General features: G+C 50.4%; 1 protein-coding gene across 3 annotated transcripts in view; it reads right to left on the reverse strand.

The window, feature by feature from the left end:
* Positions 1-23936, reverse strand: part of CHD1 (chromodomain helicase DNA binding protein 1) — a 1172453-nt gene that overhangs the window by 990944 nt on the left and 157573 nt on the right. For all 3 annotated transcript variants that reach the window (XM_069225994.1, XM_069225985.1, XM_069225977.1), the window contains exon 9: positions 4868-4968. In XM_069225994.1, the coding sequence (XP_069082095.1) occupies positions 4868-4968 (101 nt within the window). The remainder of the gene's footprint in view (positions 1-4867; positions 4969-23936) is intronic.

Consider the following 23936-nt stretch of genomic DNA (forward strand, 5'->3'; position numbering starts at 1 on the left):
CCCTGAGCCCCCACAGCGACGCCTGCAGAGGGAATCCCCAGGCTCCCCCTGACCGCGACTGTCTGAACTCCATTTCCCGACGGCTGGAAAAGACCCTGCACCCGCAGCCCCCAAAGAAACGGAACTTCTGTGCAGGAGTGACCCCCAGGAGGCCCTCTCCCTTGCCCAGGTGGTGGCTACCCCGAGGAGCCCCCCCCTTGCCTGCCTGCGACGCTGAAGAGATCCCTTGATCTCTCATTGACTTCCATTGAAAACCCGACGCGTGTTTGCACACTGCACCCGGCCGCCCCCGCGCTGCTGAGGGTGTACTTTCTGTGCTGACTTGTGTCCCCCCCGGTGCCCTACAAAACCCCCCTGGTCTGCCCTCCGAAGACGCGGGTACTTACCTGCTGGCAGACTGGAACCGGGGCACCCCCTTCTCTCCATTGAAGCCTATGTGTTTTGGGCACCTCTTTGACCTTTGCACCTGACCGGCCCTGAGCTGCTGGTGTGATAACTTTGGGGTTGCTCTGAACCCCCAACGGTGGGCTACCTTGGACCAAAAACTGAAAACTGTAAGTGACTTACTTACCTGTGAAAACTAACAATAACTTACCTCCCCCAGGAACTGTGAAAATTGCACTAAGTGTCCACTTTTAAAACAGCTTATTGTGTTTTATGTGAGAAGTATACATGCTAAAGTAATGATTCAAAGTTCCTAGAGTACTTACCTGCAATACCTTTCAAATGAGCTATTACATGTAAAATTTGAACCTGTGGTTCTTAAAATAAACTAAGAAAATATATTTTTCTATAACAAAACCTATTGGCTGGATTTGTCTCTGAGTGTGTGTACCTCATGTATTGCCTATGTGTATGTACAACAAATGCTTAACACTACTCCTTGGATAAGCCTACTGCTCGACCACACTACCACAAAATAGAGCATTAGTATTATCTCTTTTTACCACTATTTTACCTCTAAGGGGAACCCTTGGACTCTGTGCATGCTATCCCTTACTTTGAGATAGCACATACAGAGCCAACTTCCTACAATGGGTTTTGTCTACGGTGAAGTGAAGGTATTTGCAATGTCTTGGATGCATGGGAACATAGAAATAGGCATCTTGGAGATCCAATGATGTCACGTAATCTCCACTGTTGAGAAGATGGGGGAAGGATTGTTTGCGCAGGAATTTGTTTAGCTGTCTGAGATCTAGAATTGGTCTCCATTCTCCTGACTTCTTTCTTACTAGGAAGAATCAAGAGTAAAAACACAGACCTCTCTGATGAATGGGAACCTCTTCTACTGTGCCCTTGGAGAGCATTTGAAATACATCTTGCTTTAGTAAGTGAAGATTAAGTGAATGCTTTTTTACCAGAGGGTGGTTTTGTGGTTCCTGCACAAATTCTAGCATATGATCATGTCTCACTATATCCAACACCCACTTGTCTGATGTTATCGGCTCCCGATTATGTTGATAATTTAAGATATTTCTGCCCACTTGGTTGATTTGTCGGAAGTAAGGAACTGTAGCCAGCACCTAATGAAGATCTTTGTTTACGGCTTGCTTCCCAATTCTGGGAGGGTTGTTTCTTTCTGCTGCCTTGTTTGATGTAAGCTGTTGTAGACGGCTGTCAGTAAGACTGGTGATAGGTTGGCCTCTATTGGGACTGTTGGTACAGTCTATGGTAGGTATCCCTAAAAGAAGAGAAACCTCTACCTCTGACTCCACAAAAGGGCTGCCTCTTGTATTGCAGAGTACCCAAAGAGCAGGCAGTCTCTGTTTTTGTCTTGATAGCTAGTAAGGCATTGTCTATGTGTTTCCCAAAAAGGGTTTCTCCATCATTGGGCATATTGAGAATTCTAGATTGAACCTCAGGTCTGAATGAGGTTGCCTTTAACCAACCTTGGTGGCGCAAGACTGCTGCTCCCGCTAACTGTCGTAAGCTCGTGGAGGCTATGTCCGGTAATGGCTGACATCGATGAGAACCTCTGTCCTGTGTTATCCAAACATCTACCCTTCATGTCGGGTGGGGATGAAATGGGAGCAGATGGATTTTTTGAACGCCTTTGGGAAGCTTGAGACAATCGAATCTTGGTTTGGGTGCCCTATTAAACAGGCTGGAGAGTCGTATGGAGCCTTATATTTTTTCTCCAGTTTAGGTGGTACTGGCTAGACTGTAGCAGGGTTTTTCATAATTTTCATACCTTCACTCCAGATGAAACCTATGAATGGAATTGCCCTCACCGCTTTCCTTACTTGCTCCTTAAAAATCATGGAGAAACCATTCAGAATGAGAGACAGAATTTGGCAAGTGGAAGCGTGTGGCGGCCTTGTCCATCAGATTATTAAATCCTCCTATATCCTCCAGATGAGAATCCGATGGATGAGGAAGTGGCACTGATGGTGTAAGGGCCAAATAATCGTCCCACTCATCACTAGTGTATTGAGGAGTGACGATCTCTCCTTCTTCCACTTCATCCTCTGAAAGGGTGATGTCTTCTCTGGGTGGAGCAGCTATTGTAGAAGTAGGTGTGACCCTAGGTGTTGCCTGAGGTGGAGGCATGGTTGTCAGAGTAGCCGGAGAGGAGGATTGTAGCTGTTGTGACTGTTGCAGCTGCTCGAAACTGGAAATCTCCTTTTATAGTCTTGAAGCATGAACTTTAAGTCCTGAATTACGGAGGCAGTCATTTGCACTTTATCATGCGGTTGCTGATGTTGCATTGGCTCGTAGTAATGCCTATGGTGTGAATAATAGGGCTCATATTCCTGGTGTTAGTACTCGTTGTCATCCTGGTATTTGATGTGTAATTGTGATGGACTATTTGCATCTCCGAATGGTCCTTCGTCTTCAGACTCTTCCCAGTCCAGCAAATGGAGAGTTAATAATATAGTTACCTTAGAAGGGAATGTATCTTCAGGACGCAAGGTAGGCCTGGAAAGTGAAGTAATCCTGACTGCTGTCTGATGACCAGGAGAACTAGCAGAGGTGGGAGCCACATTGCTTTGAGGCATTGCATCTCTTGATGTTAGTGCCATTGTCAACAGTGGTATTGTCGATGACTATGTTGTTGTCGAAGGCGTCAATGACAATGATCTTGTCAATAGGTTTACCATCGACAGTGCTGTCGTCAACGGTGTCTTCGTCACTGTTTCCTTCGACGACGTCCTCGCTGACGATGTCTTTGCCGATGAGGGTTTCTCCGATGCTGTGTTCGTCGATGGCGCAGGAGATCTCGTCAACGATTCCATTGATGGAAGTCTTTTCTTTTTTAATGCAGTCAAATCTATGTTATCACTCACCCACACCAACCAGATTGGAGTTTTTAAAACGGATGCCGACAATGATGTGGTAGTCGTGGTCGATACGATTGTCAACAGTAATGCAGTCGTCAACTTCAATTTAAGTGGTACCTTTTTGAATGTCGACAGGTTTCCTTCTTGCGATGTGGAGAGGATGGGTGGAAGAAGGCTGACCCTGTTAAGGTTTTTGAAGGGTCTTTATGGTTTGTCTTATGATGCTTTCTGCCCTCCTCAGAGCCGCCCCACCCCCCTCCCAGATCAGATGATCTAGACCTTTTCTGAGGCTCTGGGTCTATCTTTCTCTCCTTACCTGAAGTACAGGATTTTGCCTGTAAACACATTAAAAGTCTTCCTTCTATGTCTCTCAGAGTTTTATTCAGGATTCATGAGTGACTACAGGATTAACAGTCTTAGACAGCTAGGGCCCTTCGAAATGGGTAGGGGACAACTTGAAGTATAGTTATAATAGTCAATCAAGATATGGAGCCACACCAGTACAGGACCTAGTGATGACAGACAGCAGTATTTTCTTCATGGGGGCTGGTTCTTCACTCCAGCCAGTAGTGACAGGTTCACAAGTACTGCAGAAAATATGGTTTGATCCTAATCGATTTGCTCATCCTATTAATAGGAAGCAAATGCTTGAATAGATGAAGGAGGTATAAAAGTCAATCGGGACACTGAGCCTCGCCAGTACAGGACCAAGTGACCATTGTTAGGGTGGGACATGTGTTGATAATAGAGATGGATCTCTTGTCCAACCAGCCATTAAAGGATTCTAAGAGCTACAGAAAATATCTGTTAGTCCCAACCAACTTGTTATACCCAGTAGTATAACATGCATGCACTGTGTACAAGCTATGAGTTACTTATGGTACAGGATTAGGTAAATGAGTGGGAGTTTGCTAGAAAATCACAAAAGGCCTGCCAGAACAACAAAGGGTTTATAAACCATAATTTGGTGATCTCCCTCACAAACTAACATTGGCACCAGGACCCGTCCATGCCCAGCACAGGTTGTCACCAACATAGACCCAGGACAAAACAAAACTCGGGGAAGGAAGCCTTACCTCCATCGTGTGGTCTCCATGAGGGGCAGATGGAGGCCCAGGATCAACAGTGCCACTACATCGCAGATGCGTGGGCTCCAAGCCTCGTTTCAGCCTCACGCTCACAAGGCTTTGCATCTCTGCCACGCTTAGTCAGTCATCACCAACTTGATTCAGTAGGAGGGCCAGCAGAGCAGGTCTCAAGGGAGAGGCAGTGTTCCGGAGAGTGCAGGAGGCTCAGCTCTGAGTCGGTGAGCCGCCGGTGTGATCCACAAATTGCTGTGAGGGGAAGACAGGGTTGCCCCCTTCCGCCCCCCCAAACCCGGGGAAATATCGGGAACCCAGCCAGCTAGCGGAGCTCAGTGGAGTGTCTCTCACTTAATGAGCAGCTGGACACACAGCCCTACTGTGTGTGGACATACAATCAGGCAAATTAACAAAAGATAACATAAGAGTAAAGCGTTGACACTTGCATGATACAAGAGTGTTCAACAGATTGTTAAGCAGCCTTCACATTCACGTCATACTCACCAATTATTCTCTCCACTATTTGATACTGTTTATGTAGGTCATCTGTGAGTTCTTGTTGGCAGTTAAAATACTCTACATCTTCTGGGGAAACACTTTTCAACCTGCAATAAAAGTTATCTTTCAGATTAAAGGTGAGGATTTCTTACCCAGGGGATTTTCGAAGAGTACTGTCACTACCAAATGCAATCACTAACACAACTGAATCAATTTAAGTTTTGGAGATGGAAGTAAACAATACATGTCTAGTGACAAAATGTTGTAAAGAAATTATACATATTTACCAAGTTGCTCAAGCATGGTTAATCCTTGTACTCCCTTATGGCAAACCACTACTCAAAGTTTGTCATTATGTGTTTCGTCCCATTTATTGATACCTTTACAGGTTGTGGCTGAGGGTGGTGCTACCAAATCTCCAAGTGATGAAAACAAAAAGAAACATCTATTTATTTATTTTTAAATGTTGGCCAATGCCAGTCACTCTGGAAGCACTTGCTCGGTCTTTTCAAAGCTCGAGTTAGATCAGAATATGTCTAGTGTACTAAGCTGGGTTCTGTTTTTGCCTGAAGTTAGCATATTTTGGACTGTAGTGCACTGGGATCCTGCTAACCCGGACCCCAGTGCCAGTGCTTGCTCTCCTAAATTTGGTTGCTGATTATCTTTTAACCTCCACAATTGGCATGCTAGTGCACCAATGTAAGCCCCCAGTATATGGTACTTAGGTACCCAGGGCATTGGTACACCAGGGGTCCCCCACTGGCTGCAGCATGTATTGTGCCACCCATGCGAACCCAAGCAAACTGTGTTTCCAGGCCTGCCTTGCAGCTTGGGTGAAATGGCACATGCACCCTTTCACTACCGAACCTGGTCACTACACTTAGACATTATAAGTCACCCCTCTGGTAGACCCTTCAGCCTAAGGGCAGGGTGCATGTCTAAGTGTGAGGGTAGCCCTCCATGAGCATGGTGCCCCTACAGACCCTAGGCCAATTCATGGACTCTAAGTACGGGAAAGCCATCTCTTTGGATAATCTGGTTTGCACCAGTTCAGGAACACCCAGTTCTCACTCTGGTGTGAAACTACACAAAGGATAGGGGAGTGAGCACCACCTGTCCAACTCCTCTCCTAGGGAGGTACAGAGACCTCTGCCATGTGGCCACTCGATTCTGCCATCTTGAAAACAAGATGGGCAGAGCCCCCTGGGAGCATCTGAATGGTTAGGCCAGGCAGATGATGTCCCTGACCCCCTCTGATAAGTGGGTCACTTCAGAGAGTGACAACCACCCTTTTAGAGTTACTTAAGGGCTCCCTTGCAGGTGGGTCCTCAGATTCATTCAGCAAGACCTTGTCCTGCAGCTCCTGTGACTTGGGACTTCTGTTTTGTTGTGCTGGTAAGGCCTCCTGGAGACTCCCTGTGTCCTTTGCTTGGGAGTCACTCATGGGGGCTCCACTGACTTCCGATAGCCTTCTTGCATGCTGAGGGACAGCCCTGCCTACCTCTCCTGGGTAGTCTCCTGGACCTTGCTGGTCCCCAAAACTCTGCAAAAAGTTCTTCAGCTCCTGCTTGCATTCACCAGTGCTTGTTTGACCTCGCTGGTCACTGACCCTCCTGCAATCCAGCGACCATCGAGGAACACCTCCCCTCTGCACCTGTATCCCCTGGTGTAGGTACTCCTGTCTTCTGGGAATCCTCGGGTGGGGGGCACTTCCCCATCTTCCTTTTGTCTGTTGGTTTCCTCTGGGTTTACTGGGAAGGGTCCTGAAACCCACAAAATCCAACCACTACTCCCTGAGTTAGCCTATGAGACGACTGGGTATCTTGCACCTGCTCAGTGGGGACACTACCCATACTTACCTCTGGTGTTTCCATCTACCTCCAAACCCTAGCTAACTACCACACTTACCTTGGTTGCGTTCACTATTTCAGATTCCACTTTCTTAGTATATGGTTTGGACCCCACATAGGGTCCTGTACATTTTATGCTAGTTCTGTTGGTTATTTTGTGTATATATTGTGTGTAGATATCTTCAAAGGGAGATATAGCAATGCTAGTCTAGTATTAGTGCTGTAATAAAGAATCCTTTATTTTTGCAACATTGGTCTGGTTCTTTCTTGTGAGTAAGTTACTGTCTGACTATTGTGGTATTGCAAATGCTTTACATTCCTCCTGGATAAGCTTCAGCTACTCGCCTCATCTACCCCTAGAGAGTGTTTTGCTATTTGGACATCTATTCACCATCACTAAGGGTTGTCTGGTTTCAATATAGGGTGCCACACCATAGGTGTACACCAGAAACTGAGCCAACCTCCTACAGTAATGATAAATACTCTACTGTTGAAGTCTGATTTATGCTACTATTTTAGAAATTCCTGCTTAACAGGTACCCAGTGCCAGTGCTCTTTCCCTAAAGCTAAGTAAAAGATCTAAATTGTGTACAATTGGCAGGCACTCTAGTACCTCTGTTAGGCCCTAGTAAATGGTACCTCTGGTCTGCAAGGTCTGGGTACTAAAGAGGGTCTCTAAGGGCTGCAGCATGCATTGTGCCACCCTAAGGTACCCCCCTAAAAATTGCACACAGCCTGCCATTGCAGACTATGTGTCATGGTGTAAATCATGAGAGAAAACACAATTGTTGCACACTCACTGTGTGCCATGTCCCAATCACTTCATCTAAGTATATGTAAGTCACCCCTACAGTAGGCTTTAGAGCCCTAAGGCAGAGTGCATTATATTTGATGAGGTCAAATCTGCATGAGCAGATATGCCCCTGTGATGTTTAGTTCGATTTCTAGATATTACAAGTGAAAAGGGAAGCCATCTTAAGGTATGTACGGGGCACTCGACATTACGAGTTGCCAAGCTACATAATGGCTTCACTGAATCCTATGGTGTTTGATATCAAACATCTCAACTTAACAAATCCAGAATGGTGCCAGTCTTGAGTTTATTATGACATGCACCCAGAGGGCACCTTAAAGGGGTCCCTGAAACCTACCAGACCCCTTATGGGCTGGCTGACTGGTATCGACCGGCCTGTCACCAAAGACGTTTCTGACCCCCTGAAGGTGAGAGCCTGCACTCTCAGAGACCAAAAACAATGCCTGCTCCGGAGGAAGGTCTTATCACCTCTACCAGATGGAAGGCTAGCCAATCTGCATACCATAGTAAGGGACTTCAAAGTACCTGTCACCTTTGATATGCAACCATGGCTTCCCCCAGACCTGGGAGTTGACATCCCCTGCCCTGAGACCCATTTGGCTCCAAGACAGGCAGGAAATTAGCTATGCATGTAGGAGGTGTGCCCTACTTAGCTGGTCACACCCCTAATGTGGGCAGCCTGATGTGTTCCACGAACTAAGGGTTCCACTATCTTGGTTTTGGTGGAATTAGGAGTTCTGAGACAGGGTAATACCCGATCCTAACAGGAAGTGGTCATATAGAGGGTTTACGCACCCCAGGGATAAGTAGCCCAATTGACGACACCTGACAACACAGGGGTAATGCTCACAAAAATCTTCCAGATCCAGTCTGACGCCTGGGGAGCATTCAGGTGTAAGGAATCTGCAGCTAGAAGTCTCTATCAGACTTGCGGCTTGTAGTGTGTAGGAAAATGGCTCCCTGTTGCAGTTACCCCACACTTTTTGCCTGATACTGATGCTGACTTGACTGAAAAGTGTGCTGGGGCCCTGCTAATCAGACCCCAGCATCAGTATTCTATCACATAAAATGTACCATTGTTTCCACAATTGGTACACCACTGGCACACAGATAAGTCCCTTGTAAAAGGTACCAGTGGTACGAAGGGCCCTGTGACCAGGGAAGGTCTCTAAGGGCTGCAGCATGTGTTGTGCCACCCTTAGGGACCCCTCACCCAACACACGCACACTGCCATTGCAGATTGTGTATGTTGGTGGGGAGAAAAAAGCAAAGTCGACATGGCATCCCCCTCAGGATGCCATGCACACAAAATACTGTCTGTGGCATAGGTAAGTCACCCCTCTAGCAGGCCTTACAGCCCTAAGGCAGGGTGCACTACACCACAGGTGAGGGCATAGCTGCATGAGCAATATGCCCCTACAGTGTCTAAGTCTATTCTTAGACACTGTAAGTACAGTGTGGCCATATTAAGTATATGGTCTGGGAGTTTGTCAAAAACGAACTCCACAGCTCCATAATGGTTACACTGAATACTGGGAAGTTTGGTATCAAACTTCTCAGAATAATAAACCGACACTGATGCCAGTGTTGGTTGTAGGAAGTTGGCTCTGTATGTGCTATTTCAAAGTAAGGAATAGCATGCACAGAGTCCAAGGGTTCCCCTTAGAGGTAAAATAGTGGTAAAAATAGATAATACTAATGCTCTATTTTGTGGTAGTGTGGTCGAGCAGTAGGCTTATCCAAGGAGTAGTGTTAAGCATTTGTTGTACATACACATAGACAATAAATGAGGTACACACACTCAGAGACAAATCCAGCCAATAGGTTTTTATATAGAAAAATATCTTTTCTTAGTTTATTTTAGGAACCACAGGTTCAAATTCTACATGTAATATCTCATTCGAAAGGTATTGCAGGTAAGTACTTTAGGAACTTCAAATCATCAAAATTGCATGTATACTTTTCAAGTTATTCGCAAATAGCTGTTTTAAAAGTGGACACTTAGTGCAATTTTCACAGTTCCTAGGGGAGGTAAGTATTTGTTAGATTAACCAGGTAAGTAAGACACTTACAGGGCTTAGTTCTTGGTCCAAGGTAGCCCACCGTTGGGGGTTCAGAGCAGCCCCAAAGTCACCACACCAGCAGCTCAGGGCCGGTCGGGTGCAGAGTTCAAAGTGGTGCCCAAAACACATAGGCTAGAATGGAGAGAAGGGGGTGCCCCGGTTCCGGTCTGCTTGCAGGTAAGTACCCGCGTCTTCGGAGGGCAGACCAGGGGGGTTTTGTAGGGCACCGGGGGGGACACAAGCCCACACAGAAATTTCACCCTCAGCAGCGCGGGGGCGGCCGGGTGCAGTGTAGAAACAAGCGTCGGGTTTGTAATGGAAGTCAATGGGAGATCTAGGGATCTCTTCAGCGCTGCAGGCAGGCAAGGGGGGGGGTTCCTCGGGGAAACCTCCACTTGGTCAAGGGAGAGGGACTCCTGGGGGTCACTTCTCCAGTGAAAGTCCGGTCCTTCAGGTCCTGGGGGCTGCGGGTGCAGGGTCTCTCCCAGGTGTCGGGACTTAGGATTCAAAGAGTCGCGGTCAGGGGAAGCCTCGGGATTCCCTCTGCAGGCGGCGCTGTGGGGGCTCAGGGGGGACAGGTTTTGGTACTCACAGTATCAGAGTAGTCCTGGGGTCCCTCCTGAGGTGTCGGTTCTCCACCAGCCGAGTCGGGGTCGCCGGGTGCAGTGTTGCAAGTCTCACGCTTCTTGCGGGGAGCTTGCAGGGTTCTTTAAAGCTGCTGGAAACAAAGTTGCAGCTTTTCTTGGAGCAGGTCCGCTGTCCTCGGGAGTTTCTTGTCTTTTCGAAGCAGGGGCAGTCCTCAGAGGATGTCGAGGTCGCTGGTCCCTTTGGAAGGCGTCGCTGGAGCAGGATCTTTGGAAGGCAGGAGACAGGCCGGTGAGTTTCTGGAGCCAAGGCAGTTGTCGTCTTCTGGTCTTCCGCTGCAGGGGTTTTCAGCTAGGCAGTCCTTCTTCTTGTAGTTGCAGGAATCTAATTTTCTAGGGTTCAGGGTAGCCCTTAAATACTAAATTTAAGGGCGTGTTTAGGTCTGGGGGGTTAGTAGCCAATGGCTACTAGCCCTGAGGGTGGGTACACCCTCTTTGTGCCTCCTCCCAAGGGGAGGGGGTCACAATCCTAACCCTATTGGGGGAATCCTCCATCTGCAAGATGGAGGATTTCTAAAAGTTAGAGTCACTTCAGCTCAGGACACCTTAGGGGCTGTCCTGACTGGCCAGTGACTCCTCCTTGTTGCTTTCTTTGTTCCCTCCAGCCTTGCCGCCAAAAGTGGGGGCCGTGGCCGGAGGGGGCGGGCAACTCCACTAAGCTGGAGTGCCCTGCTGGGCTGTGACAAAGGGGTGAGCCTTTGAGGCTCACCGCCAGGTGTCACAGCTCCTGCCTGGGGGAGGTGTTAGCATCTCCACCCAGTGCAGGCTTTGTTACTGGCCTCAGAGTGACAAAGGCACTCTCCCCATGGGGCCAGCAACATGTCTCTAGTGTGGCAGGCTGCTGGAACCAGTCAGCCTACACAGCTAGTTGGTTAAGTTTCAGGGGGCACCTCTAAGGTGCCCTCTGTGGTGTATTTTACAATAAAATGTACACTGGCATCAGTGTGCATTTATTGTGCTGAGAAGTTTGATACCAAACTTCCCAGTTTTCAGTGTAGCCATTATGGTGCTGTGGAGTTCGTGTTTGACAAACTCCCAGACCATATACTCTTATGGCTACCCTGCACTTACAATGTCTAAGGTTTTGTTTAGACACTGTAGGGGCACAGTGCTCATGCACTGGTACCCTCACCTATGGTATAGTGCACCCTGCCTTAGGGCTGTAAGGCCTGCTAGAGGGGTGTCTTACCTATACTGCATAGGCAGTGAGAGGCTGGTATGGCACCCTGAGGGGAGTGCCATGTCGACTTACTCATTTTGTTCTCACTAGCACACACAGGCTTGTAAGCAGTGTGTCTGTGCTGAGTGAGGGGTCTCTAGGGTGGCATAAGACATGCTGCAGCCCTTAGAGACCTTCCTTGGCATCAGGGCCCTTGGTACTATAAGTACCAGTTACAAGGGACTTATCTGAATGCCAGGGTGTGCCAATTGTGGATACAATGGTACATTTTAGGTGAAGGAACACTGGTGCTGGGGCCTGGTTAGCAGGATCCCAGCACTCTTCTCAGTCAAGTCAGCATCAGTATCAGGCAAAAAGTGGGGGGTAACTGCAACAGGGAGCCATTTCTTTACACAAGCCCCCCCCAGCCCACAGGCCAGGAGACTCAGCCCAAGCTGGGAGAGTCTTCCTAGTCTGTCAGGCGAGGAAGAGTAGGAGAAATAGGCTGGTTAGTTGCAGGGCCTACTCTGCCTTACATCCTTCTGTTCAGGTCATTCCCTTTGGGGAACTGACCTACTTCCACAGTGATAGGACCTAGTCTGAATTGCCTCTTGTCTGCCTCTTCAATGTCTCCACCCATTCTTTCTATCTTGATCTTGGTTTCTATCCCAGCTCCCATTCGCCCCCAGCTGACCCCTCCCCCCCCCTCCTACCTCTTATGGCGGCCGCTGCGCGACTGCGCAGCGGGCGCGCGCAGCGGGCACGCCGCTGGCGTGCCGGAGGCGCGCCAGAGGCAAGCCCGTCTGCGCCCGTCCGCGCCTGGCCCGCGCCCAGCGCCACGACCCCTGGTCCCCAGCTCCCCCAAGCCCCGCTGATCCGCTACGACCCCACCACCCTCCACGCCCTCAACCCAGGGCGCTCCAAAACCTGCTTCCTAGCTCACCCCAAACGCACCCATGGACCCTTCGCCTGCAACTCCTGCAAACGCATCTTCCACCACGCAACTACCACGACCACAAGCCCACGCGCCATCAGCCACCTCAAGTGCATCCTGGTCAACGCTCGTTCCGTCCACAAGCACGCCGTTGAACTTTGGGACCTCCTGGACTCCACAGCCCCGGACGTCGCCTTCATCACGGAGACATGGATGAACGCCTCCTCTGCTCCAGACATCGCTACCGCCATCCCCGAAGGCTACAAGATCTCCAGAAAAGACCGCACCAACCAAGTAGGAGGAGGTGTCGCCATCATCTTCAAAGACTCCATCAGCGTCACCACCTCCACCGAAGACCCCCCCCTCGCCGCTGAACACCTGCATTTTCAGATTCGCACCGACCCAAGGACCACCCTCAGAGGATCCCTCGTCTACCGTCCTCCCGGACCTCGCGCCTCTTTCAGCGACGCCATCGCCGACTTCATCTCCCCGCACGCCCTCGCCTCACCGGACTACATCCTCCTAGGCGACCTCAACTTCCATCTGGAACAAAACAACGACCCCAACACCACCACCCTGCTCGACAACCTCGCCAACCTCGGCCTCAAACAACTGGTGAACACCGCCACCCACATCGCCGGACACACGCTCGACCCTATCTTCTCCGCCAGCAAACACGTCTTCTTCAGCCACACCTCTGCCCTGCACTGGACCGACCACAGCTGCGTCCACTTCACATTCCGACGCGAGACCTCCCACCTCCGCACTCAACCCATCCCTCGTCGACAGTGGAACAAGATCCCTGAAGAGCAACTCTTCTCCGCTCTCGCCGCCAACCAACCCACCCTCACCACCGACCCCAACGACGCAGCTCTCAACCTCACAAACTGGATCTCCAACTGCGCTGACAACCTTGCTCCCCTCAAACGCACGCATCGACAGACCAACACCAAAAAACCTCTCTGGTTCTCTGACACCCTCAAAGAATCAAAGAAAACTTGTCGTGCCCTTGAGAAGGCCTGGCGCAAGGACCACACCGCTGACAACATGACCGCCCTCAAGAACGCTACACGCGAACACCACCACCTGATCCGCACTGCCAAAAGGAACTTTTTCACCGACAGACTAGACAAAAACAGCCACAACAGCAGAGAACTCTTCAGCATCGTCAAAGAGTTCTCCAACCCCAGCGCCAACGCCGTCACGCCCTCACAGGATTTGTGCGAATCCCTCGCCACTTTCTTCCATCGCAAGATCAGCGACCTCCACGACAGCTTCGGACACCAGACCCAACCATACACCACTGAACCCGCTTCCCCGGACATCACCCTCAACAACTGGACCCACATCAACACGGAAGAAACCAAATCCATCATGAACTCTATCCACTCCGGCGCCCCTTCGGACCCCTGCCCGCACTTCATCTTTAACAAAGCCGACGACATCATCGCCCCGCACCTCCAGACCGTCATCAACTCTTCTTTTTCTTCTGCTACCTTCCCCGAATGCTGGAAGCACGCTGAAGTCAACGCCCTACTAAAGAAACCTACGGCTGACCCAAGCGACCTGAAAAACTTCCGCCCCATCTCTCTTCTACCTTTCCCAGCCAAGGTAATAGAAAAGACCGTCAACAAACAGCTGACCACCTTCCTGGAAGACAACAACCTGCTCGACCCTTCACAAACCGGATTCCGAACCAACCACAGCACGGAAACCGCCCTCATCTCAGTCACAGACGACATCAGAACCCTGATGGACAACGGTGAAACAGTCGCCCTCATTCTCCTCGACCTCTCGGCTGCCTTTGACACCGTCTGTCACCGCACCCTAATCACCCGCCTACGCTCCACCGGGATCCAAGGCCAGGCCCTGGACTGGATCGCCTCCTTCCTCGCTAACCGCTCCCAAAGAGTTTACCTCCCTCCGTTTCGCTCAGAACCCACCAAGATCATCTGCGGCGTACCTCAAGGCTCATCGCTCAGCCCGACACTCTTCAATGTCTACATGAGCCCCCTCGCCGACATCGTACGCAAGCACGACATCATCATCACCTCCTACGCCGACGACACCCAACTTGTACTCTCCCTCACCAAGGACCCCGCCAGCGCCAAGACCAACCTACAAGAGGGTATGAAGGACGTCGCAGATTGGATGAGGCTCAGCCGCCTAAAGCTGAACTCTGAAAAAACGGAAGTCCTCATCCTCGGCAACACCCCGTCCGCCTGGGACGACTCCTGGTGGCCCACGGCCCTCGGCACCGCACCGACCCCCGCAGACCACGCCCGCAACCTCGGCTTCATCTTGGACCCTCTTCTCACCATGACCAAGCAAGTCAACGCCGTGTCCTCCGCCTGCTTCCTCACTCTCCGCATGCTCCGCAAGATCTTCCGCTGGATCCCCGCCGACACCAGAAAAACCGTGACCCACGCCCTTGTCACGAGTCGCCTGGACTACGGCAACACCCTCTACGCTGGGACCACCGCCAAACTCCAAAACCGCCTGCAACGCATCCAAAACGCCTCGGCCCGCCTCATCCTCGACGTACCCCGCAACAGCCACATCTCCGCACACCTGAGACACCTGCATTGGCTCCCAGTCAGCAAAAGGATCACCTTCCGTCTTCTCACCCACGCACACAAAGCCCTCCACAACAAGGGACCGGAATACCTCAACAGACGCCTCAGCTTCTACGTCCCCACCCGCCCCCTCCGCTCCGCTGGCCTCGCACTTGCTGCCGTCCCTCGCACCCGCCGCTCCACGGCGGGTGGGAGATCTTTCTCCTTCCTGGCGGCCAAGACCTGGAACTCCCTCCCCACCAGCCTCAGGACCACCCAGGACCACTCCGCTTTCCGGAGACTCCTAAAGACTTGGCTGTTCGAGCAGCGATAACCCCCCCTTTCCCCCCTAGCGCCTTGAGACCCGCACGGGTGAGTAGCGCGCTTTACAAATGCTAATGATTTGATTTGATTTGATTTTATCCACCTCTGCTAACCTTATCTTGGCCAGGGTTACCCCTAGCTTACCCAGAGAGGTTACCCAGAGCTGGAGTAACCCCACCATGACCAATAGGGTCAGGGGGCCTAACTTGCTATTTGGCATGGGGTCAGACCACCATGCTAAGGATAGTGCAGCCATAAAGGTTAACACCCAGCAGAGGCCACTGACAGCTGTCAGTGCCCAGAACCACACCTTTAGCTCTTCACCTAAAAGGGAAGGGGCTAAGTTACAGGCTTCTTTGGGTTCAGGTTGCCTGTCTGCTGTATTGGAGTGGGGGGTTACCACATCTTGTAGTAAACACCCTTCTTCCACTCTTTCTTCTGTTAGCTGAGGAGCCACCCACTCAGGTTTAACAGTTGCCTGACTAGCCAGGACTTCTTGTGGGTCAGGTTGGACTTTATCAGGGCCATTTTTGGAGTTCTCCCCTACTGGAGCAGAATCTCCTTGGCTTGCTGTAACCTTGGCTAAAGGTTGTCCACCCTTCCTACTCTGTTTTCTTTTCTTCTTCTTCTGGGGCCTGCTTGCATTTACTGCAGAGGCAGGACTTCCAGAATCCTTGGGAGAGGACTGGCACTGGACCAGTTCCTCTCTTGAGCTCTGACTAACCTCTGGGTAGTCATTTCCAAGGAGACAATCAAGGGGGAGGTCTGTACTGACTACTACCCTTCTCCAGCTAAGAGTGCCACCCACTTCTATGGGCACTAAAGCCACAGGCCTCTTAGTGACCCTGTCTAGGCTAACTCTTACCCTGGCAGTCTCACCTGGGATGTACTGGTTTGAGAGCACCAGCCTGTCATGCACAATAGTGTGACTGGCACAAGTGTCTCTCAGGGCAGTGGTTGGGATTCCATTCACCAGTAGGTGGTGGAAGTGTCTACTTCCCTCTGGAATCTCCAACTCACCTGTTGGGCCCTGTTTCCAGTTGAAGGCTAGGAAGACCTCCTCATCTGAGGAGTCATCTCCCATGGCTACACTGGTTACCCCTGGAATTTTGTTCTGGGGTTTGTTTTTGGGACAAGAAGTGTCCTTGGTGTGGTGCCCAGACTGTTTACAGTTGTGGCACCATGCCTTAGTGGCATCCCAGTTCTTACCCTGGTACCCACCTTTGTTTTGGGTTGTGTCTTGGGGCCCACCCACCTGTTCTGGTTTTTGGGGGCCTACAGAGGACTCTTTTTCCTTGTTTCTAGTGTCACCCACTTTCTCCTGGGGAGTTTTTGTAACCCCTTTCTTTTGGTCACCCCCAGTGGAAGTTTTGGTTACCCTAGTCTTGACCCAGTGGTCTGCCTTCTTTCCCAATTCTTGGGGAGAAATTGGACCTAGGTCTACCAGATACTGATGCAACTTTTCATTGAAGCAGTTACTTAAAATGTGTTCTTTCATAAACAAATTATAAAGCCCAACATAGTCACACACTTCATTTCCAGTTAACCAACCATCTAGTGTTTTTACTGAGTAGTCTACAAAATCAACCCAGGTCTGGCTCGAGGATTTTTGAGCCCCCCTGAATCTAATTCTATACTCCTCAGTGGAGAATCCAAAGCCCTCAATCAGGGTACCCTTCATGAGGTCATAAGATTCTGCATCTTGTCCAGAGAGTGTGAGGAGTCTATCCCTACACTTTCCAGTGAACATTTCCCAAAGGAGAGCACCCCAGTGAGATCTGTTCACTTTTCTGGTTACACAAGCCCTCTCAAAAGCTGTGAACCATTTGGTGATGTCATCACCATTTTCATATTTTGTTACAATCCCTTTGGGGATTTTTAGGATGTCAGGAGAATCTCTGACCCTATTTAAGTTGCTGCCACCATTGATGGGACCTAGGCCCATCTCTTTTCTTTCCCTTTCTATGGCTAGGAGCTGCTTTTCCAAAGCCAATCTTTTGACCATCCTGGCTAACAGGGGGTCATCTTCACTGGAGTTATCCTCAGTGATTTCAGAGGTGTTGGTCTCTCCTGTGAGGGAACCAGCATCTCTGACTATTATTTTTGGAGTCAGGGTTTGAGGGACCCTGTTCTCCCTAGATAGGACTGGTAGGGGGGAATTGTCCTCCAAGTCGCTATCCTCTTCCTCTGAGTTGCCACCCTCAGAGGGGTTGGCCTTTTCAAACTCTGCCAAAAGCTCCTGGAGCTGTATTTTGGTAGGTTTGGGGCCCATTGTTATTTTCTTTATTTTACAGAGTGACCTTAGCTCCCTCATCTTAAGATGGAGGTAAGGTGTGGTGTCGAGTTCCACCACAGTCACATCTGTGCTAGACATTTTGCTTCTAAAAGTTGGAATACTTTTTAAGAATCTACAACTGGTTCTAGAATCTAATTCAAACTTTTACAAACTTTTAAACTCTAAAAGAAATGCTAAACAGGATCTAACACAAGGCCCTAGCAGGTCTTTTAAGAATTTAGAAAACTTTTCAAATTGCAAAAATCAATTTCTAATGACAATTTTGGAATTTGTCGTGTGATCAGGTATTGGCTGAGTAGTCCAGCAAATGCAAAGTTTTGTACCCCACCGCTGATCCACCAATGTAGGAAGTTGGCTCTGTATGTGCTATTTCAAAGTAAGGAATAGCATGCACAGAGTCCAAGGGTTCCCCTTAGAGGTAAAATAGTGGTAAAAATAGATAATACTAATGCTCTATTTTGTGGTAGTGTGGTCGAGCAGTAGGCTTATCCAAGGAGTAGTGTTAAGCATTTGTTGTACATACACATAGACAATAAATGAGGTACACACACTCAGAGACAAATCCAGCCAATAGGTTTTTATATAGAAAAATATCTTTTCTTAGTTTATTTTAGGAACCACAGGTTCAAATTCTACATGTAATATCTCATTCGAAAGGTATTGCAGGTAAGTACTTTAGGAACTTCAAATCATCAAAATTGCATGTATACTTTTCAAGTTATTCGCAAATAGCTGTTTTAAAAGTGGACACTTAGTGCAATTTTCACAGTTCCTAGGGGAGGTAAGTATTTGTTAGATTAACCAGGTAAGTAAGACACTTACAGGGCTTAGTTCTTGGTCCAAGGTAGCCCACCGTTGGGGGTTCAGAGCAGCCCCAAAGTCACCACACCAGCAGCTCAGGGCCGGTCGGGTGCAGAGTTCAAAGTGGTGCCCAAAACACATAGGCTAGAATGGAGAGAAGGGGGTGCCCCGGTTCCGGTCTGCTTGCAGGTAAGTACCCGCGTCTTCGGAGGGCAGACCAGGGGGGTTTTGTAGGGCACCGGGGGGGACACAAGCCCACACAGAAATTTCACCCTCAGCAGCGCGGGGGCGGCCGGGTGCAGTGTAGAAACAAGCGTCGGGTTTGTAATGGAAGTCAATGGGAGATCTAGGGATCTCTTCAGCGCTGCAGGCAGGCAAGGGGGGGGTTCCTCGGGGAAACCTCCACTTGGTCAAGGGAGAGGGACTCCTGGGGGTCACTTCTCCAGTGAAAGTCCGGTCCTTCAGGTCCTGGGGGCTGCGGGTGCAGGGTCTCTCCCAGGTGTCGGGACTTAGGATTCAAAGAGTCGCGGTCAGGGGAAGCCTCGGGATTCCCTCTGCAGGCGGCGCTGTGGGGGCTCAGGGGGGACAGGTTTTGGTACTCACAGTATCAGAGTAGTCCTGGGGTCCCTCCTGAGGTGTCGGTTCTCCACCAGCCGAGTCGGGGTCGCCGGGTGCAGTGTTGCAAGTCTCACGCTTCTTGCGGGGAGCTTGCAGGGTTCTTTAAAGCTGCTGGAAACAAAGTTGCAGCTTTTCTTGGAGCAGGTCCGCTGTCCTCGGGAGTTTCTTGTCTTTTCGAAGCAGGGGCAGTCCTCAGAGGATGTCGAGGTCGCTGGTCCCTTTGGAAGGCGTCGCTGGAGCAGGATCTTTGGAAGGCAGGAGACAGGCCGGTGAGTTTCTGGAGCCAAGGCAGTTGTCGTCTTCTGGTCTTCCGCTGCAGGGGTTTTCAGCTAGGCAGTCCTTCTTCTTGTAGTTGCAGGAATTTAATTTTCTAGGGTTCAGGGTAGCCCTTAAATACTAAATTTAAGGGCGTGTTTAGGTCTGGGGGGTTAGTAGCCAATGGCTACTAGCCCTGAGGGTGGGTACACCCTCTTTGTGCCTCCTCCCAAGGGGAGGGGGTCACAATCCTAACCCTATTGGGGGAATCCTCCATCTGCAAGATGGAGGATTTCTAAAGTTAGAGTCACTTCAGCTCAGGACACCTTAGGGGCTGTCCTGACTGGCCAGTGACTCCTCCTTGTTGCTTTCTTTGTTCCCTCCAGCCTTGCCGCCAAAAGTGGGGGCCGTGGCCGGAGGGGGCGGGCAACTCCACTAAGCTGGAGTGCCCTGCTGGGCTGTGACAAAGGGGTGAGCCTTTGAGGCTCACCGCCAGGTGTCACAGCTCCTGCCTGGGGGAGGTGTTAGCATCTCCACCCAGTGCAGGCTTTGTTACTGGCCTCAGAGTGACAAAGGCACTCTCCCCATGGGGCCAGCAACATGTCTCTAGTGTGGCAGGCTGCTGGAACCAGTCAGCCTACACAGCTAGTTGGTTAAGTTTCAGGGGGCACCTCTAAGGTGCCCTCTGTGGTGTATTTTACAATAAAATGTACACTGGCATCAGTGTGCATTTATTGTGCTGAGAAGTTTGATACCAAACTTCCCAGTTTTCAGTGTAGCCATTATGGTGCTGTGGAGTTCGTGTTTGACAAACTCCCAGACCATATACTCTTATGGCTACCCTGCACTTACAATGTCTAAGGTTTTGTTTAGACACTGTAGGGGCACAGTGCTCATGCACTGGTACCCTCACCTATGGTATAGTGCACCCTGCCTTAGGGCTGTAAGGCCTGCTAGAGGGGTGTCTTACCTATACTGCATAGGCAGTGAGAGGCTGGTATGGCACCCTGAGGGGAGTGCCATGTCGACTTACTCATTTTGTTCTCACTAGCACACACAGGCTTGTAAGCAGTGTGTCTGTGCTGAGTGAGGGGTCTCTAGGGTGGCATAAGACATGCTGCAGCCCTTAGAGACCTTCCTTGGCATCAGGGCCCTTGGTACTATAAGTACCAGTTACAAGGGACTTATCTGAATGCCAGGGTGTGCCAATTGTGGATACAATGGTACATTTTAGGTGAAGGAACACTGGTGCTGGGGCCTGGTTAGCAGGATCCCAGCACTCTTCTCAGTCAAGTCAGCATCAGTATCAGGCAAAAAGTGGGGGGTAACTGCAACAGGGAGCCATTTCTTTACATTGGTTTATTAAAAAATGCACACAGAGGGCATCTTAGAGGTGCCCCCTGTATTTTACCCAATCCTTCAGTGCAGGACTGACTGGTCTGTGCCAGCCTGCTGCTGAGAGACGAGTTTATGACCCCCTGGGGTGAGAGCCTTTGTGCTCTCTGAGGCCAGAAACAAAGCTTGCACTGGTTGCAGATGCTTAACTCCTCCCCCCTGCAGGAACTTTAACACCTAGCAGTGAGCCTCAAAGGCTAAAGCTTCGTGTTACAATGCCCCAGGGCACTCCAGCTAGTGGAGATGCCTGCCCCCTGGACACAGACCCCACTTTTGGAGGCAAGTCCAGGGGAGATAATGAGAAAAACAAGGAGTCGTCACCCACCAGTCAGGACAGCCCCTAAGGTGTCCTGAGCTGAGGTGACCCCTGCCTTTAGAAATCCTCTATCTTGATTTTGGAGGATTCCCCCAATAGGAATAGGGATGTGCCCCCCTCCCCTCAGGGAGGAGTCACAAGGAGGGTGTAGACACCCTGAAGGACAGTAGCCATTGGCTACTGCCCCCAGACCTAAACACACCCCTCAATTAAGTATTTAGGGGCACCCCAGAACACAGGAAATCAGATTCCTGCAACCTGAAGAAAGAAGAAGGACTGCTGACCTACAAACCTGCAGAGAAGGAGGAAGACGACAATTGCTTTGGCCCCAGCACTACCGGCCTGTCTCCAACTTTGAAAACCTGCTCTAGCGATGCATCCGACAGGGACCACCGACCTCTGAAGCCTCAGAGGACTGCCCTAGACTACAGGACCAAGAAACTCCTGTGAACAGCGGCCCTGTTCAAAACCAGCTACTTCTTTGCAACAAAGAAGCAACTTCCTAGGACTTCCCGTTTCCCGCCGGAAGCGTGAGACTCTACACACTGCACCCGACGCACCCGGCTCGACCTGCAGAAAACCAACACCTCAGGGAGGACTCCCCGGCGACTGCGACCCAGTGAGTAACCAGAGACAACCCCCCTGAACCCCCGAAAGCAACGCTTGCAGAGAGAATCCAGAGGCTCCCCCTGACCGCAACTGCCTGAAACAAGGGACCCGACACCTGGAACCAACACTGCACCCGCAGCCCCAGGACCTGAAGAAACCGAACTTCGACGCAGGAGTGACCCCTAGGCGACCCTCTGCCTTGCCCAGGTGGTGGCTGTCCCGAGAAGCCCCCTTGTTCCTGCCTGCACCGCTAGAGTGACCCCCGGGTCCCTCCATTGAAACCTATACAAAACCCGTCACCTGCTTTGCGCACTGCACCCAGCCGCCCCTGTGCCGCTGAGGGTGTGTTTTGTGTGCCTACCTGTGTGTCCCCCCAGTGCTCTACAAAACCCCCCTGGTCTAACCCCCCCCACGAGGACGCAGGTACTTACCTGCTGGCAGACTGGAACCGGAGCACCCCTGTTCTCCATAGGTGCTTATGTGTTTTGGGCACCTCTTTGACCTCTGCACCTGCCCGGCCCTGAGCTGCTGGTGTGGTAACTTTGGGGTTGTCTTGAACCCCCAACAGTGGGCTGCCTATGCCCCAGGACTGAGACTTGTAAGTGTTTTACTTAACTCTTAATCTAATCTTTACTTACCTCCCCCAGGAACTGTTGATTTTTGCACTTTGTCCACTTTGAAAATAGCTAATTGCCATTTTTACAAAGACTGTATGTGATATTGCTTTTATTCAAAGTTCCTAAAGTATCTAAGTGAAGTACCTTACATTTAAAGTATTAACTGTAAATCTTGAACCTGTGGTTCTTAAAATAAACTAAGAAAATATATTTTTCAATATAAAAACCTAATGGCCTGGAGTAAGTCTGAGTATGTGTTCTTAATTTATTGCCTGTGTTAATTCTTAACACTACTGTAGGAAGTTGGCTCTGTATGCACTATTTCAAAGTGAGAAATAGCATGCACAGAGTCCAAGGGTTCCCCTTCGAGGTAAGATAGTGGCAAAAAGAGATAATTCTAATGCTCTATTTTGTGATAGTGTGGTCGAGCAGTAGGCTTATCAGAGGGTAGTGTTAAGCATTTGTTGTACACACACAGGCAATAAATGGGGAACACACACTCAAAGACAATTCCAGGCCAATAGGTTTTCACAAAGAAAAATATATTTTCTTAGTTTATTTTAAGAACCACAGGTTCAAGATTTACAAACAATACTTTAAATGAAAGGTATTTCACTTAGGAACTTTGAATTAGCAAAATAGCATATACAGTTTTCACACAAATGGCAAATAGCTATTTTAAAACTAGACAGTGCAATTTTCAACAGTTCCTGGGGGAGGTAAGTGTTTGTTAGATTTGCAGGTAAGTAAACCACCTACAGGGTTCAAAGTTGGGTCCAAGGTAGCCCACCGTTGGGGGTTCAGAGCAACCCCAAAGTTACCACACCAGCAGCTCAGGGCCGGTCAGGTGCAGGGGTCAAAGTGGTGCCCAAAACGCATAGGCTTCAATGGAGAAGGGGGTGCCCCGGTTCCAGTCTGCCAGCAGGTAAGTACCCGCGTCTTCAGAGGGCAGACCAGGGGGGTTTTGTAGGGCACCCGGGGGGACACAAGTCAACACAAAAAGTACACCCTCAGCGGCACGGGGGCGGCCGGGTGCAGTGTGAAAACAGGCGTCCGGTTTGTAATAGGTTTCAAAGGGAGAGCAAGGGGTCTCTTCAGTGATGCAGGCAGGCAAGGGGGAGGGGGGCTCCTCGGGGTAGCCACCACCTGGGCAAGGGAGAGGGCCACCTGGGGGTCGCTCCTGCACTGGAGGTCAGATGCTTCAGGTCCTGGGGGCTGCGGGTGCAGTGTCCTTACCAGGCGTCGGGTCTTTGAAGCAGGCAGTCGCGGTCAGGGGGAGCCTCGGGATTCCCTCTGCAGGTGTCACTGTGGGGGCTCGGGGGGGGGAGGGTCAACTCTGGCTACTCACGGGCTAGCAGTCGCCGGGGAGTCCTCCCTGTAGTGTTTGTTCTCCACAAGTCGAGCCGGGGGCGTCGGGTGCAGAGTGCAAAGTCTCACGCTACCGGCGGGAAACGTGTGTTCTTTCAAAGTTGCTTCTTTGTTGCAAAGTTGCAGTCTTTGTGGAGCAGAGCCGCTGTCCTCTGGAGTTCTTGGTCCTTTTAGATGCAGAGGTAGTCCTCTGAGGCTTCAGAGGTCGCTGGACCCTGTGGAACGCGTCGCTGAATTTAGGGGTGTGTTTAGGTCTGGGAGGGCAGTAGCCAATGGCTACTAGCCCTGAGGGTGGCTACACCCTCTTTGTGCCTCCTCCCTGAGGGGAGGGGGGCACATCCCTAATCCTATTGGGGGAATCCTACATCTGCAAGATGGAGGATTTCTAAAAGTCAGAGTCACCTCAGCTCAGGACACCTTAGGGGCTGTCCTGACTGGCCAGTGACTCCTCCTTGTT

This window comes from Pleurodeles waltl, chromosome 1_1 (genome assembly GCF_031143425.1).
Source record: "Pleurodeles waltl isolate 20211129_DDA chromosome 1_1, aPleWal1.hap1.20221129, whole genome shotgun sequence".
Classification (NCBI taxonomy): Eukaryota; Metazoa; Chordata; class Amphibia; order Caudata; family Salamandridae; genus Pleurodeles; species Pleurodeles waltl.